We start from the raw sequence: 17,187 nt of genomic DNA on the forward strand, positions 1-17,187 counted from the left end.
TGAGGAGCTCACAGTCCATTGGAGGGGAAACAAACATATAACTAAGGACCTACATGTGCTAAGTGCTACAGTAAGAGGTATATACAAAGTGCTATGGGAGCCCAAAGTGGGGAGTAATACATCAGCTGCTGGGGGCGAGGAGCGAGTCTCTTGACTCCATTAAACTATCACATAGGCAGGGATGTTGTTGCCACACAACCCTGGTTAAAAGAAACCTGTCTCTGGTTCTCCTCTAGCCCTCTCCCATAACTATATCGGCACAGGTTAGTTTATCATATTAGCTAATTTAACACTTTGAGTTAGGAAAGAAACTGACAGGGAAGTTTCTTTAAGGGTAGAGGACATTCAAAGTAGTAACAACTCTTGGGTGTAGAGGCTGGGGGTGGGGAGGCCATGAGGGCACTGAGCCAGGGAGTGCGGGCCCTGGGCAGTGGAGCACCTGGGGTGAGTGCTTGTGCAAAGGGGAGGTCAGCATTACCTACCTCAAAGTTTGGTCCCCATCACTCACCAGCTCAATCAGTAACGGTTTGCTGATGCTCACTAAATGCTTCTTATGTAGTGTGCCCTGCTCTGTGGGTGCTACAGTCCCCCTCCCCCCCGCCCCTCAGAAAGTAACACACTAATTGGGGTGACTAAATAAGTCCAGGTCATTGAAGATTTAAGTAACAGTTTGTGATTATAACAAAGGAGATGTCACAGGCTGTGATCTGTTGCCAAAAAAGTGGCAATTGTTACAAGTTTCAAAAAAAGAACTGTGGGAAGGCAGCTTCCAGGAACTGAGTTTTGAAGGATGGATAGTATTCGGTTGGTACTAGCGGGATGGGAGGAGCATTCTGGTTAAGTAGAACCAGGTAAAGCAAGAACACAGAAGTGGGAAACTTAAACTTGTCCAAAGGCCAGCGAGAGTATCAGTTTGGCTGGAGCAATACATTGGGGGTGGGGGAAGCAATGTGAAAAATGGGAAGTCAGATGGGACCTGATGTTTAAGGACCTTGCTGGAAGGTCAAGGACTTGGGACTTTGTCTGAAGACAGGGCTGATGCTATGCTCAAAATACTTTTGGAGCTACTGCACTGAGTCTTAAAGTGCCCCCCTCACCCCTCCTCCAGGACCCCTGGACTGCCTCATGAGTCAGCAAATAAAAAGGTTAATGCCCAGCTGCCTAGAATGGATAAGAGGTTATCCGGAGTCTCACCCTGTAGGCAATGAGGAGCCCCTGAAAGCTTTCTAGCAGATCAGAATTGGTGCCCTGGCAGATTGGATGTGTCTGGGGAAGGAGGGGATTAAGCTCTGGGTAGTCTGAGGCTCTGGGAATGTGGAAGAAAGGTCCGATTTGAGAGACATGTTAAATGGCACTGGACTTCAGGAGATGGGGGAAGGGACAGGGTCAAGTGAAGGCAGCCTTCAGATGGCTCTGAAATGTCAAATTTAGAAAGTCAGAAAGATGGTGGCACCATGAACAAAAATAGGCAAGTCATGACAGCTTTTTTTTTTTTTCTTGGAAAGGTTTTGTGTGCATATGTGGGAATTTCAAAATTGACTTTTGGGAGAGGGGCTGCCTTTGAGGACCTGGCAGGCATCTAGGTGGAAATGTCCAAAAGACCCCTGGACATGTGGGCCAGGAGCTGAGGAGAAACATGGGGGCTGTGGCTCTAGATGTTGGACTCATCCCCAAAATGCTGATTCAGAGCCAAGAGGATGGATGAGACCCTTGGGGACACCTATACTGAAAGTGGTAGATCCGGAGCCAGCATTGCACAGAGAACGGGCGACAGAGGGCATAGTTGAGCCCAGCTAGTATGGAAGGTGATGGGAAGTAGTGTGACATGCTGTGAGGGCTCACAAGTGCCAAGAAATGTGAACACATTTGATGTCACCATGAAGATATCAGTGACCTTCAGATGATTTCTATGGAGTTGGTGAGTGAGACAGGGCCATCCCTAACCCATGCAGTGTCTTTATACAAAAAATAAATAAAAAGAAAAAAAAGAAACTTTCTCAAAATGCTTTACTTTCCACCATCAGGAAATTGTCATAATAAACTGATTTATTTTTTTAAAAAAAGGCACTTTAATGCCAAGTGCTGGAGATGTGTAATAAATACACCTGCACAACCGTAGTTTCCCCACCCCCCAGGGGAAAACGAGAAGAAAGTGAGAGAGCATGATAGTGGGCTTGGCAGTGACCGGAAGGAGAGCGAGAAGAGCAACCTGGGGAGGTAGTTAGATCAAGTGGATGGTTTTGCACCGAGGACATAGCAAAGGTCCTAAGGCACTGATTCACATTAACCAAATTCACCAGATAACAATTGTTTCCAAGGCTGACATGTCTTAGCTTTGCCCTCCACATTTGGCAGGAGAGAGGCAAGCTAATGCAAAGAAGGGAGGGGGAGGAGATCCAGGCCCTAGGCGGAGGAGTTGACTTTAAGAATCAGTTGCCCCTTAGAAAGAGGGAAGAGGGAAGCAAGAAGCCATGTAGAGACAGAAGTGTCATGGGGGCTCACATCTACTGGCTCCTGTCTCCTTGGGGAAGAAGGAATCAGGGTCAGGAGTGAAAGTTGGAGAAGAGGGGCGACAGACCACGTGAACGTCTGCTGTAGCCACGGTGGGGGCGGGTGAGTTGGCAAACTTACGAGATGAGTAGAAGACTGGCTGGCTACGCGGCAGGCACATATGAGCAGTGATGGAGGCAGATCCAATTGACATTCCTAACACAACCATCCCCACCATGCCTGACAGCAGGAAAATATCAGGAGCGAAATTAATCAAGAGGGAACCCAGAATTTGGGGTGTAGGCCAGGCACAAAGCCTGGTCTTATAGCCCCAGCCCTCGGTACAAACATTCAATTAATTCAGCTCTGCCTGGGGACTCCGCTGGGTCTAACCCTGGAGGGGCACTCTACCCCTGCCTAACCTTTCAACACAGCGGTCAAGGTTCCAAGCATGCTGGCAAGTGACTGGTTGGCCATGAGGCCAAGTCCAGGGAGAAGGCCTCATCTAGACTCGGGGGCTGCTCCCCAGGGCTGAGTTCCCTCTCTTTATGCTTTTATCCCATGTGGCCTTCTCCTGTCCCTTAGAACTTCATTTGCTCCAACGCATACACCAATGGGATCTCTTCTATCCTGACCTGCTCCAGCTCTGTGACATCTCTCCAGATTTGGGGGACCCAACCCACACCCCCAATAGTCTCAGAACAAATGAGTCTTGGTTTGTACAAAGGGGACTAGGGAATGTTTTTCCTTAAAACAAATCCTCATCTCTGCGGCTGATGTGTGCGCAGACACATATTCTTGAAGACCTCACAGCTTCTCCAAAGAAACGAAGATACAGTCCCATGAGTACACACGAATACATACTGAGATATTCACATATGGGATAGTCACTTCCCCACTGAGGGAACATGGATAGTGAAATACAACCAGGCAAACATGGATCTTCCCATGAAGCCCCTGCACCCGCCCTGGCCACCAACTTCTCAGGAGGTTATCCCTTCATCACCGCACCAGCCCATTTCCCTGGCAAGAGCATATCCCCTAGTGCTCTTGAGGGCCATGGTCTGATGCCAGGAATGCTCAAACTGGGCATGGCTTGGTCATGTGACCTCAGGCAGAGGTGAGGGATAAGGGAGTCTGGTATATTGACATTCCACCAAAATGTAAGGGCAGGTGAGCTACTTGTCAGTCTGCTAGAGGCAGTCCATATGAAAATGCTGCTCAGCTTTGCCTGGTGGGTCACACTTCCCCAACCCCTCTGTTTATATGTTGTGGGGCTCCATTTTAATGAGCGAAGTGGGGTTGAATGGGAAGGGGGCTGGGGTTGGGGATCTAGTCAGTAGGGTCCCAGATGTGGTCACACTAGGCTCAGCCATAAACAGGGACCCTGAGCCTGAGGAGAGCTCAAGTTCAGCCACCGGGGTCAGCCCAACAGTGGGGCGGCTAGGAGGAGAGAAAGTCTGGTTTCCCAGAAGACTCAGATTGTGGGAGCCCCTTGAAACCACATGGGTTGGAAGTGGCTGAAGGTGAGCCTGATCCCTCAGAAGCTCCCTCAGGGTCTCTTCAGGAACCAGCAGCCCCTCCATGGGGGCCCCAGTCACCATGCCCTGCACATATGAGTTGGGTCTCAGTGACCCATCCTTGACCCCAGGGGCTGCTGTGGCACTGGAAGTCCTGATGAAGGCAGCAATGACCGTCCCCGGGGCCTGAGAGCTGGGCCCTGCTACTCCAGCCCCTGCAACAGAGGCTGCCGTTGGATTGGTCGAACGGTTGGCCCCAGCCAAAAGTTGGGGGAGGCCACTGAGAATCAGTGGAGTCCCTGGTGCTGCCACCTGGCTCTCTTGGAAGCTAGCATTCAGGGGGAAAGAGGCCTGCAAAGTGAAGGTGTCCTTGAAGGTCGAAGCAGGTGGAACACTCTGGAGAACGAGCTGGGTTGAAGCAGTAGTACTGACAGGAGGGCCATTGGTGAGCACTGTAGTCAGGGGGATTGTCTGCAGGGTCAAGGCCGAGGCTGACCCCACAGGGGTCACTCCTAGGTGGATGTTGCCGGGCACTGAAGAAGCACTGAGAAGAAACAGAAAACAGATTTGGTTAAGGCAAGAGGCACCTCCCAACTGGCTAGAAAGGAGGGCACAGGAGGAAAGGAGTCAAAGGTGTTTTGTTTTTGTTTCAGTTAACATTGATTGAGTGCTTAATCAGGGACACTAAAAATGATTGACATTCACTATTTCCTTCTATCTTCAAAATAGCCCATGGGCTGCCTGGCCACCGTGGCTCAGTGGATGAGCGTCGATCTATGAACCAGGAGGTCAGGGTTTGATTCCCAGTCAGGGTACATGCCCGGGTTTTGGGCTTGATCCCCCAGATCCTGCAGGAGGCAGCTGATCAATGATTCTCTCTCATCATTGAGGTTACTCTCTCTTGCTCTCCTTCCTTTCTGAAATCAATAAAAAATGAACAAAACAAAATAGCCCACGAGTTGAATAAGATTAATAATTTGATCTTACAGCTTGAGGAAACTGGGGCACAGAGAGGTTATATCACTTGCCCTAGGTCACACAGCTAGTAGGAGGGACTCCCGTCTAGGCTTTCTGACTCCAGAGCCTGTGTCCTCGCTGCTCCACTCTACTACCTTCTCTCCTTACAAGCGCATCTCAGTGACTCATACCAGAGGAGTGAGAGCTACATAGTAGTACACACAACTCAGACAAAGCCCAACCTTTTCAGGGAAAATTGGAAGCACTTCACATGGGCAAGAGGCATCAAGAGCTTTCCTCCTGGAGGGCCTGAGGAAAGCAGACGGGTGTCCCTGTAACATTCTCTGTTGCCTCTTTTTTGGAGTGGGGGAGGCTTAGGGAGAGAGGCCCAGATGTGGAGGCCCCTGCTGGTTGTTTGGAGAGCCCTCTGGGGTAACAGGAACAGCCCCAGCTGGCGACACAAGTCCCCCTGGTCAAGAGCTGGCTTTGCCATCACTTTGGTGTGTGACCTCAGGCAAATTGCTTTTCCTTTCTTGACCAAGTGCCCTACTGGCTTCTCAGGGGTCCTGCAAGGGTCCCATGAGGCTATACCCACAGCAGAGCTTTGCAAGAAGTTGAAAACTGCTCCCCACAACACGAGGAACTATGGGAAGACTCATGACAACGTGGGTGCCCTTACCTCACAGCTTTGGTGAGTTTGGCCTGGCCCTCTGGTGGAGAGACCAGCACAGTGGAGGTAGTGGGAATCTCCTCATCTGGAGACAGGCCCAATTCCAGACTTGCAGATGACTGCAGACCAACATGCTGAACCTTCGGCTTCTCCCAGGGAGGGCTGCCCTTGCCCTGGGGAGCAGCTCTGGATGAGACCCTGGAGCTGGCTCGCCGGGTAGTGCTGGTGGAGGTGGAGGCCTTAGGGGATGCCTCTGCCACTTCGCTTTTCTCGTCCTCATCTTCAATCACCACTAAATCCTTGGGCATCTCTTTAAACTGGTACACCAGCCTCTGCCCTTCCACTTTGGCAAGGATGCCCCTTTGGTAGTAATATCTGGGGAAAAGGGTTGAGGAGTTAGCCAGGGGCACACCACCCTCAGGACAGGGCAAATATGAGGAGGAACCTGGCCAGGAGGCACACGGGAGCTCAAGGACAAGGGTAGTTGGAAGGCCAACACTTGGACTTGGAAGACTTTTATGAAATTTCTGAGATCTCCTGAGGACTCAAAGGGTCCATAAAAAGGGGTTTCAAATGCCAACCCCCACCCTGAGTTGGAGCAGAAGACAGGGGTTGAGTGAAGAACAAGAGAGGATAGATGGATGATGGGGGGTTCAGCAGTCTTCCAGTCTGAGACACCAGCTGTGGGTAACTCTGGCCCATCTCCCTAGCTCTCTGGCTTGAAGAATGTGAAGGAAGACCTTCTTGCCCTAGCTGGTTTGGCTCAGTGGATAGAGCATCGGCCTGTGGACTGAAGGGTCCTGGGTTTGATTCTGGTCAAGGGCACATGCCCGGGTTGTGGGCTCAATCCCCAGTGTGGGGCCTGCAGGAGGCAGCCAATCAACGATTCTCATCATTGATGTTTCTTATCTCTTTCTCCCTCTCCCTTCCTTTCTGAAATCAATAAAAATACATTTTTTAAAAGGAAGAACTTCTTGGCGATGGGACGCCATAAAATGCTCTTTTATCAAGAAAGAAAAGGCTAGGACAGAGCTTCAAGAGGAAGGGAATTGTTCCTTCCAGAGGGGGCCTGGAGAGTGGCTTAGGGCAAGCAGATGGGAACGTTAGGAGACCCTATAACAGGAGGGCCTCCTTGCACATGAGGAAGAGCGTGGTGACTCCTCCAGGGCAGGGACCCCCAGCAGCTCCTACCTTAGAGCCCTCCCCATTGTCTCATAGTTCATGTCAGGCTTGTTCTTCTGCTTCCCCCAGAGCTTTGACACAGCTTTGGAGTCCACCAGCTTGAAGATGCCTTTCTCTCGCTGGGTCCACTTGATGTACTTGGGGCAGGTGTTCCTGTCTTGCAGAAGTGCCAGGAGGAACTCCCACAAATAGATGGTGTTTCCTGAAGAGGACCAGGTGGTGAGGGGTGGCCCAGGCACCCTGGCTCCCTTCCCACCCCTGTTCCCCTGACTACCAGCCATACCTTTGCCATCCTTAGATTTCTTCCGAATGGGAATGCTGGGGTCAGTGACAGGTGAGGTACTGCGGTTGCCCTTTGTCTTCCGGACTGAGGAGAAGGGGAGAGCAGGGTGAGGCTGAGACCACAGCAAGTGTTGCAGGCCGGGCTCCCAAGAGGGAGGGCCTGGAGCTTATCAAGTTGGGTGTGACAAGGCAGAAAAGGGAGAGCCCAGGATCGTTCTCCTTGGCCACAGCTCCCAGGTACATGCACCTGCCCAATGGGCTGCCCTCATTTTCAGGCCCCAGAACAGCAGTACGATGTGGGGCAATGAGTCACCTTTAGATCAGAATCCACCTAGGCTAATTTTTGAAATGAAAAGACAGCCTAAAGGTGTGACTGTTGTGCAGGTGAGTGCAACACTGGGGTTTTGGTTGCCATGATGACAAGGCAGTCTCAACCAGCCATCACCCAAGTCAATCAATAACACAGGGCTTGGGAAAGCCCAAAGTCCTCTCCCATATATGGTCTTTGCTCCATGACCTCTCAGAAGGAAGATAAGAACACAAAGCACACAGCAGAGGCCCCCAGGGGGCCAGGGACTGGCCATGGGGGCCAGGCCTGGTGTTTGAACACCCAGCCTAGGATTTTATCCATTGGGATCATGGGCACTTCTGTAAGAGTTTACATCTATGCCGGGCAAACAGGAATGGGCTGGGAGATGTCGGGCTATGGGCGGACCAGGTTTTACTTTATGTAAGGGAGGCCTTTTCATCCACCACTGCCATACCAGAGAGCTGTCTTCTTAATGTGTCTGTGGGCCTCCACACATTCAACCCTATGTTTTCCCTGACTGCCCCTCTCCTACCACCCGCTCCTTGAAGTCTCTCTCTCTCTCTCTCTCTCTCTCTCACACACACACACACACACACACACACACACACACACGCACACACACACACACTGCTTTCTCTCTCTCTCTCTCTTTCTCTCTTACTTCTCTTCTTTGATTTCCCAGTCTTCTTGGCACTTTCCTCTTTGGAGACCTGCTCCTCCAGGGAATGCCCCTCCTGGTCACCAGTGTTACCAGCGCTGTTCAGGGCATTGGGCTCAGAGACAGGAAACAGGTAGTTGGGCAGAGTGGTGGCTGGAGCAGGGTCTGAGTCCGGAAGCATTTCGGAGGTGCTGACTACAAAAGAAAGGCCAGTGCAGGGTAGGAGCGTGCTCTCCCAGCGCTCCAGAGAATGATGGGCTCCCGGGGAAAGAGCAGAGGTGCTGTTCCCCTGAGCCCCAAACACGGGAGACACCCGAAAACACCGCATGTGTCTCACACCATGAGGAGAACAAACATCTGTATACCTGTGGGCATGAATCAGCCCCAATGACGGCTGCCACATTTTGAGCCTACTGCTGTTGGGAAGTTCCAGGCGACATCCAGGATAAAGGGCCACCTTGATTTAGTCATTCACTTATTTTTACAACTGAACGGGGCCTTAGAAACCCTTTAGCCTGATTCCTCTGCTTTCCTGATGAGGAAACTGGGACCCAGACATGGCAGGGCACATGCCCAAGGTCACACAGTAAGATGATGCCTGGTACATGTAGCCACTCTGTAATTATCTGTTGAATCCTGAATGAATTAGTGACAGAGTCAGGATTAGAAATGCTAGGACTCTTAACTTGCAGCTTCAGGGCTTTCTTTCCCGAGCTGTCTCCCAAAGCCCCCTTGGGAAGGGGAAGTTAGGTCCAGGAGTCCTCCTGTGGAGTCAGGGCAAATGCCTGAGGGAGTCCTGGAAGTAAAGCCTGCCTTGGGGGCCTTCTGGGGAGGGATGGCCAACCTCCAAGATCAGGAAAGGGACGAGAAGGTACCGAACCCTGTACATTATAAAATAAGCCACACCCTGTGTAGTCCTTCTGGGAGCCCAGCAAGAGAGAGGGGGGCCTGAAAAGTGGCAAATAGTACTCAACCGTAAAAAGGAAGTAGATTCTGACACATGCTACAACATGGGCAGGTTTTGAGGACATTCAGCTCAGTGAAATAATCCAGTATTGCCTGGCTGGCATGGTTCAGTGGTTGAGCGTCGACCTATGAACCAGGAGGTCACGGTTCAATTCTTGGTCAGGGCACATGCCTGGGCTGTGGGCTCGATCCCTGGTAGAAGTCGTGCAGGAGGCAGCGGATTTATGGTTCTCTCTCATCACTGATGTTCTATCTCTCTCTCCCTCTCCCTTCCTCTGAAGTCAATAAAAATATATTTTTAAAAAAGGAAGAAAGAAGCCAGTCTCTGAAAGACAAATACTGTAAAATTCCACTTATCTGAAGTACCTAGACTAGTCAAATTCATAGACAGAAAGTAGAATGGTAGTTGCCAGGGGCTGGGGGGAGAGGGAAGGGGAGTTGTTTAATGGGTAGAAAGTTTCCGGTTTTCAAGATGAAGAGTTCTGGAGATGGATGGTGATGATGGCTGCACAATAATACAAATGAACATAATACCAGTGAGCAGTACACTGAAAAATGGTTAAGGTCATCAATTTTATGTGTATTTTATCACAATTTAAAAATTGGTGAAGCCCTAGCTGGTTTGGCTCAGTGGATAGAGCGTCGGCCCTTGGACTGAAGGGTCCCAGGGTTCAATTTCAGTCAAGGGCACGTACCTCAGTTGCAGGCTTGATCCCTGGCCTGGGTTGGGGTGTGTGCAGGAGGCAACCAATCCATTTGTCTCTCTCACATAAATGTTTCTTTCTCTCTGTGTCTTTCCCCCTCCCTTCCACTCTCTAAAAATCAATGGAAAAATATCCTCTGGTAAAAAAAGAAAAATATCCTCTGGTGAGGATCAACAACAACAACAAAAAATGGGGGGAAAAGTCACCCTGGCCACCTTTCCTTATCTGTGGTGCCCTCCAGCCCCCTCCCATTCCAGTCACAGCTCAAGAATACGTTTATGTGTATGTTGGTGAGGGTGGGTACATATGCCTGCATGCACATGTGTCTGAGAATCCAACACATGGACATGATCTATTTATTTATTTATTTATTTATTTATTTATTTATTTATTTATTTTCTCTTTTGTTTTTAATCCTCACCCGAATATATTTTTCCATTGATTTTTAGAGAGAGTAGAAGAGAGAGGGAAAGACAGAGAGAAACATCAATGTGGGAGAAACACAGCAATTGGTTGCCTCCTGCATGCACCCTGACAAGGGCCCGGCCCAGGGAGGAGCCTGCAACCGAGGTACATGCCCTTGACCAGAATCGAACCCGGGACCCTTTGGTCTGCAGGTTAACGCTCTATCCACTGAGCCAAACAAGCTAGGGCTAGAAGTGATTTTTTTTAAATACCATTGTGTTGCCTTGAGTAAAGGCACCGAGGTTCAGACTTACAGATCTGCTTCTCATCCAGGATGTTGTTGGGAGACTCAACATTGAGCAAGACTTCAGTGGTTGACATGGTTTGTGAGGTTGCTTCATTTTCATCTGGTTTCAGGTTCCATGGTAAGGGGGGAGAAAAAAAGTTCTCTTAGGGTACAAGATTGGGGATACAGCTATAACCAGGGCCAGCCCAGAGAATAGTGCAAAGGAGCCAAAGGATAGCCGGAGAGGGACCGTGCACCTCCCAGCCTAGTCCTCCACCTTCTCTCTACACCCACCCCAGCTATCTCCACTCCTCATTGTCCTCCTCCATCTCAAAAGATCATGAATCCACCTGGCCGTCATGGCTCAGTGGTTGAGCACCAACTTATGAATCAGGAGGTCACGGTTCGATTCCTGGTCAGGGCACATGCCTGGATTGCAGACTCGATCCCCAGTAGGGGGTGTGCAGGAGGCAGTTGATCAATGGTTCTCTCTCATCATTGATGTTTCTATCTCTCCCTCTCCCTTCCTCTCTGAAATCAATAAAAATGTTCTTAAAAAAGATCATGAATCTATTTACATGACTTCCTCCTCTATGAAGTTGTACTACCTTTTGTTTGTCCTAACTGCCCCATCTAATTTCCAACTGTTGGGGGCCTTGCCTTTGCTGTATGTGTCACTGTAAGCCATTGTGTGTGGGCTACTGTTCCCTGAAGAAAGACCCCTTTGTCCTCCACAACTTCCCTGCCCAGGAAGGGGACAGACCTGCCAGCATGAAACTGCCCTCCAGGATCTGATCCTGTGTCATGCACAAGGTCCTGTCCGTTATGATGCCGTTGTGACCGTCTTCTAGCTCCAGTCCTGAATACAGATGCAGTAATTCGGGGTACGGTACCTGCTCCACGATCACAGCGGGGAATACTGAGGGGTCTTCCAGCTGTGGAGAAGAGAGGGATCTGGTTCATGATCCACCCACCTCTTCCAGGAAGCCCTCCTACCAGAATCTGGCCTTTCTTGCAATTCCGAATTCTTAGAACCCTCAAGAGCTGTCCCTTGTATTAGACAACATTGCTTTGGGTCTGACCTCACTAGATGATGAATTTTAATTAATAGCGATGGGCTAGCTCTGTACCACCCGCATTCAACCAAGGGCAGACAGCTTTCATTGGCTATAGTTATGGGTTAATCCATGGGCAGGGTCGGGAAAGGATTAGTCAATGGCAAGGGCAAGAGGCTCGATCTATAGTCAGGTGAAGGACTCAGCCTACAGTCAGGGTTGGGTACCCAGGGTTAGGGGCTCAGATTGTGGACATCTTAGGGCTCAGTCTGTGGCAATGAAGATGAAAGAACAGAGGCATTAGAGGGGAAGAAAGGTAAGGGCTCAGTCAATTTCCAGTTTGATTCAATGGGTGCATGGGGACACTGTTCATGTTAAGGGGGGACCAGGAGGAGGAGGAGGAACAGGTTTTTGGAGAAATATAAGGGGGGCAGTGTCTGAATATGGTTAGTTTGAGGTACCCTAGAGATATTTAAAATGGAGATACCTCTCAGGGAGTAAAAAATATGTGTCCAAGAACTCAACAGGGTGGTTGCTAAATCCCTTGGAGTGGAAAAAATGATCAGGATGAGAATTTGACCCCTGGAAGACATAGGTGTTCTAAAACCAAACAAAGCTAAATAAAAAAAAAGGAGTGTGATCACAACTGTTTGGTGTTTGTTGTTGTTGTTGTTGTTGTTGTTTTTGCAACTGTTTTTTTTTAATTATGTTTGGAAGGAAATATACCAGAATGTTCATAATGATTATATTTAAGTTGTGGGACTTTGGATGATTTTCCCCCCATTCTTTATAATTTTCTGTATTTTTCAAATTTTCTTTCATGGGACTATTAGTTAATTCTTTCTTCATGGAAAAGGAATGAGAATACTCAGTTCTGCCTAATGTGTCTGAAGGTTCCAGAAGAACAAAAGTTAATAAAATGCTTTTGGGTTTGGCTACTGGGCAGTCACCCAGGCTAGTCCAGTTTCAGGGGAGTGCTGGAGTCCCATGGCACATTACAATGGATCGCAGAGAGGACAGAGTGAGGCAGGCAGTGGGGTGTAGTGACTAAGGCCATAAAGTTAAGAGCTGTCTGTCCAATATGGTAGTCACTAGCCACAGGTGACTATTTAAATATAAATGCAACTTTTTCAAGATAAAAGATCATTTCTTCAGTTGTGCTGGCCATATTTCAAGTGCTCCTAGCCACATAGGACTAGTGGCCCCATACTGAAAAACACAAATATAGAATACTTCTAGCATCTCAGAATATTCTATTGGATTGTGCTGGTCTAGAGCCAGACTGCCTGGGTATGAAACCAAGCTCTACTACTTACTAGCAGGGTGACCTTGAGCAAGTTACCTAGCTTTTCTGTGCATTGGTTTCCTCATTTATAAAATTTGGATGATCATATTATTGACCCCATAGGGTTATTTAAACAAATTAATATGCATAAAGCACTTAGAACAAGGCATGGTGTAGGTTCTCATTGTTTTATGTATCAGGAGCTTCTATGAGACTTACAACATTTTATTTCTCAACCTGGGTGGTGAGTTCATGGGTGTTAATTTTATAGTTATTCTTTAAATATACACATATGTATGTGATTTATGCACTTTTTTGTAATCATGATACAAAAATTTTTTGCAATAAAAATTGTTTTCTGCCCGGCCGGTGTAGCTCAGTGGGTTGAGTGTTGACCTATGAACACGGAGATCATGGTTCAATTCCCAGTAAGGCACATGCCTGGGTTGTGGGCTCCATCCCCAGTGTGGGGCATGTAGGAGGCAGCTGATCAATGATTCTCCCTCAATAAAACTATCCTATATAATAAAGAGGGAATATGCTAATTGACCTTCATGCCATTGCAAAGATGGCGGCACCCACAGCCAATAATGAGGGAATATGCTAATTGACTGCCCCGCCCTCAAAGATGGCAGCGCCCACAGCCACAAGATGGCGGTGCCCAGTCCCCTCAGCCCCGCTGGGGCAGCAGGCACGTGGCAAGGCTGGGCCGGCCCCCAGGTGGACCTGGCTGCTCCATGTGCCTGCCTCCAGAGTCCCCCAGTCCCCTCAGCCCCCAGCCGCCCAGGGCCGGCCCGAGGCACAGGCAAGCTTTGTATGGCAGCTGCCTGAGGCTCAGGTAACCAGGGCCGGCCGAGGCTTGCACTGCCGGCAGTGGCAGCAGCAGAGGTGTGATGGGGCATCGCCTTCCCCTGATCACTGGGTTGCCTCCTGCCCCTGAGGGCTCCCTTACTGTGAGAGGGGGCAGGCCAGGCTGGGGGATCCCCCCTCCAGTGCATGAATTTTCATGCACTGGGCCTCTAGTATTTTAAAAAATTGTTTCCTAAAATGAGTGAGAGAAAGGAGGTGAGAAAGTAAACACAGAGGGTGGAGCCTACACTGGGGAGAAGAAAGGCACAAAGAAGGTGGTATTTTGAAGGAAGTGGGTGGAAGAGAGGCATGTGAGGTTTTCTTTTAGGATTGGGGAGACCTGCCTATGTTCTAAGTTGAGAAGGAAGGTCTGGGATATCTGAAATATATAAAGAGAAAGAGAGGAGTTGATCGATGGTTTGAGGGAAGCAGGAGAGAGGAGAGTAAGTACAGGGCCAGGATTACCCTTGGAAGGGACAGGGACACTTCTTTCTCCCAGGCCAGTGAAAAGGAAATAAGAACAGTGATGTTGTCGCCCTAGCTGGTTTGGCTCAGTGGATAGAGCATCTGCCTGTGGACTGAAGGGTCCCAAGTTCGATTCCAGTCAAGGACACATGCCTGTGGGGGGCATGTAGGAGGCAGCCAATCAATGATTCTCATCATTGATGTGTCTATCTTTCTCTCCCTCTCCCTTTCTCTCTGAAATCAATAAAAATATATGTTAAAAAAAAGAACAGTGAAGTTGTCAACAAAATGGGGGATGGAAGGAAACCGAGGGCTTCCTTGGCTTTGAGCTTCTCTGTGGACTGGAGGAGAGGCTGTCTGCTGAGGGTGCAAGGGTGTGTGTGGGGCTGGAAGGTTGGGAGTGTCTATGAACAGCCTCTATGAAGAACAGAAACAGCTGCTGAGCAGACTAGAAACAAGTAAAAAATGACTTGTATCCTTGAGAACCCAGGTAAGGTTAGAGTTTCTTGCTTTCTCCTCTAGGCACTTCAGGGTTGTTCAATAAAACTGAGCAACTTGGGTAAGGCCCCGCTGGACAGAAAGTTTAATATGCTAAAAGTCCACTAGGGGGCAACCTTTCGTAGAGCGCTAGAGATTGCACAAAGTTTTCCATCTTCACAAGGATTTAGGATAGAGGGCATAGAATTAGGCTGAGGTGCCCTTAGAGGTGATCCAGGTAGATATCCCCTTGGTGAAGATGGGGAGATGGCAGCCAGATACAGTAGGAGACAGGCCTTGCATAGGTGACACTGTGGCCAAACTAGGATCAGAACCCAGGACTCCTGGCTCCTACTCTTCCATTCCTTCCATTGTAGCTGGCTGCCAGTTTGTGAAAAGAGAGGAGTGTATGGTGGCGAGTGTGCCAGGACACTATCTGATAGGTACAGCTAAGTGCCCGGAAAACGGTTTAACCCCACTGCAGGGCAAGGTACGGAGTGGTGGGGACTTGGGTGCCAGAAGTCTGTCCTATTTTCCAACTTCCTGCAACCTTAAGACTCCATTTCCAGTGTATCCTGAATTTTAAATCGAGGCTGAAAAGATGGTTATGGAAGGGTTCATCAACCAGGCTACAGCCATGAGCCTCAAGATGCCAGAGGTTGGACTCTGCCCTGCGGTTCCAGCTGGCAGTGCTCACTCCTGCTATGTGGTTGTCCCAGCAACTTTGTCACTGTGACCCTGGGGTGATGGGAAGTGGCTGAAAAAGCATAGGCACGTCAGTTCACAACTGTGCATTCAGCCCACGTTGCTGACTAGCCAACAGCTCAGCTGGTGTACTTAGCAGCTGCTTGGCTGACTTAGTGACTGCATGTGCTCTGTAATTGCACGTGGGCAACCAGCTCACTAAATGACCACCCCATGATTACTGACTGGCTTCATGAGTGGCTAGCTGGCACAGTCTGGCTGACAAGTGGGCCTAGTGCCCTGAACCTAGTAGGTGCTTGATCAATATTTGCTGACTGGCTAGCCGGCCAACCAGCTGGCTCACTGGATGTCTGCCTGCCTGTCTGTGTCTATCTGATCGTCTGCACTGGCTGACTGGGCTCCATGCTCTGGGGGCTGTACCTGGTGTATATCATCCATCCCGTTGCTTGCAAACTCGAAGATCAGGTCACTGGGCTGCAGGGTTATAGCCATGCTGTCTTCTCAGAGCTGACAGCAGAATTCGCAGGGCCCTCTGGAGCCGCGGGGTTTTCTTGATGAAGAGATGCTGCTCAGGCACCTTGGAGCTTAGAGCCTACACTCAAGCCACAGGAGAATAGGGATGTAGAGAGCTGGAGTATGTGGTGGCCTAAGCCAAGTTCAAGGCTGCATGCTGGGCTAGGCTGACCGCAGGAGTGACCTAGAGAGAAGGGAGAGGTGGGGGCACTGAGTAAATCACCTTCCTTGAGCTCTGTTCCCAGGACAGCTGGCCAATCAGAGGGACCCTGCCATGCCAAAGCAGACTGCCAGGAGGGGATGGCTAAAAGGGGACAGCAATGGGAGAAGAAGGGGGAAGGAGAAGAAAGGAGGCAGGTAATGAAAGAGGGGAAAGGAAGGTAACTGAGTCACCTCCAGTGGGAAGTGGCCAAGCCTCAGTGCCCATCTAAGTCACCAGCATTTGCACCTGAACTGGCCCTGAAGTTAGGCAGTCTCCCTCCCACCCCTCCCCCAATCCTCTGGAGGTGACTGAGAGAGGGACTTTGATCTCTCTCCACCCTGCACATTAGTCCCCAGGGTGTGGCCACAGGGAAAATCAGGGCCTTGTGGCTGGGGCAATGGCATGAAAAAGGCCAAAAATTCCTTTGGCTCAGGAAAGACTCTTGTGTGAGGGGTATGGGTCAGGACACATGGGTGTAAAAGGTGCTCTTCCAGATGCTGCCTGGCTCAGTTTACCTTGGGAGTAGGGGGTCACTTAGCTCTGAAGGGCAGAATCTACAGAGGAAGAAATGTCTTGCTGTGAGGTTTGTGTAGTTCGCCTGACCCTGCTTGTGGGGATGGGACTCAGACATGGCCATGCCTCCAAAGAGCCTGGGGACAGGGACAGGTGGGCCCCAAAATCTGCCCACTCATCACCACCCCACCACCACCCCGATGGCCTCTATGCTGGTTGTGGGCTTGTGTTCTTGGTTCAGCTTTGCTTTCAGTTTCAAGACTGAACTGTCACCCTGGGAACTTGTGAGGAGAGCCCTGGCTGGGGGAGGGGCCCAAGGAACCTGGCCCATCCCCCAGGGCCGTTTGGGGGCCCTCCCTTTCCAGGAAATCTGTCTGCTGTAGTTCGCACGTCTCTCCTCTCCTTGAATGCCTCACAGTCTGTACCTCAGGCATTCACATGGCACCGGGGCCTCCAATTGTTTCCTGTGCTTGCTATGCTTGTACTTGTTGTCTGCGGTCCCACCCATGCCTGCCTTTCAGAGGCTCGCTCCTGCTCCCACGTCCCTCCTGTCCATCTGCTCTGCTCCACCAGACCTGAACAGTTGGGCTTCTCCACCTGCAGATGCTACATCTTTGGCCCTCAGTGTTCTGTTTTTAGTGACATTGTGTGTGCGTGTGTGCGTGTGCTGGGTCTAAAACAACTTGGTTCAAC

At 49.9% G+C, this 17,187-nt stretch overlaps 1 protein-coding gene across 1 annotated transcript; it reads right to left on the reverse strand.

The window, feature by feature from the left end:
- Positions 1–1,499: 1,499 nt before the first annotated feature.
- ELF4 (E74 like ETS transcription factor 4) lies at positions 1,500–15,758 on the reverse strand (the record flags this gene model as incomplete). The annotated part of the gene is made up of 8 exons (XM_080652381.1): positions 1,500–4,554; positions 5,647–6,012; positions 6,829–7,021; positions 7,103–7,186; positions 8,073–8,264; positions 10,459–10,551; positions 11,194–11,365; positions 15,687–15,758. 8 exons carry the CDS (start codon positions 15,756–15,758, stop codon positions 3,753–3,755), a joined length of 1,974 nt encoding a protein of 657 aa, XP_080508507.1. The 3' UTR covers positions 1,500–3,752.
- Between the last annotated feature and the right edge of the window lie 1,429 nt (positions 15,759–17,187).

Source organism: Plecotus auritus (assembly GCF_963455305.1).
Source record: "Plecotus auritus genome assembly, chromosome: X".
NCBI classification, from domain to species: domain Eukaryota; kingdom Metazoa; phylum Chordata; class Mammalia; order Chiroptera; family Vespertilionidae; genus Plecotus; species Plecotus auritus.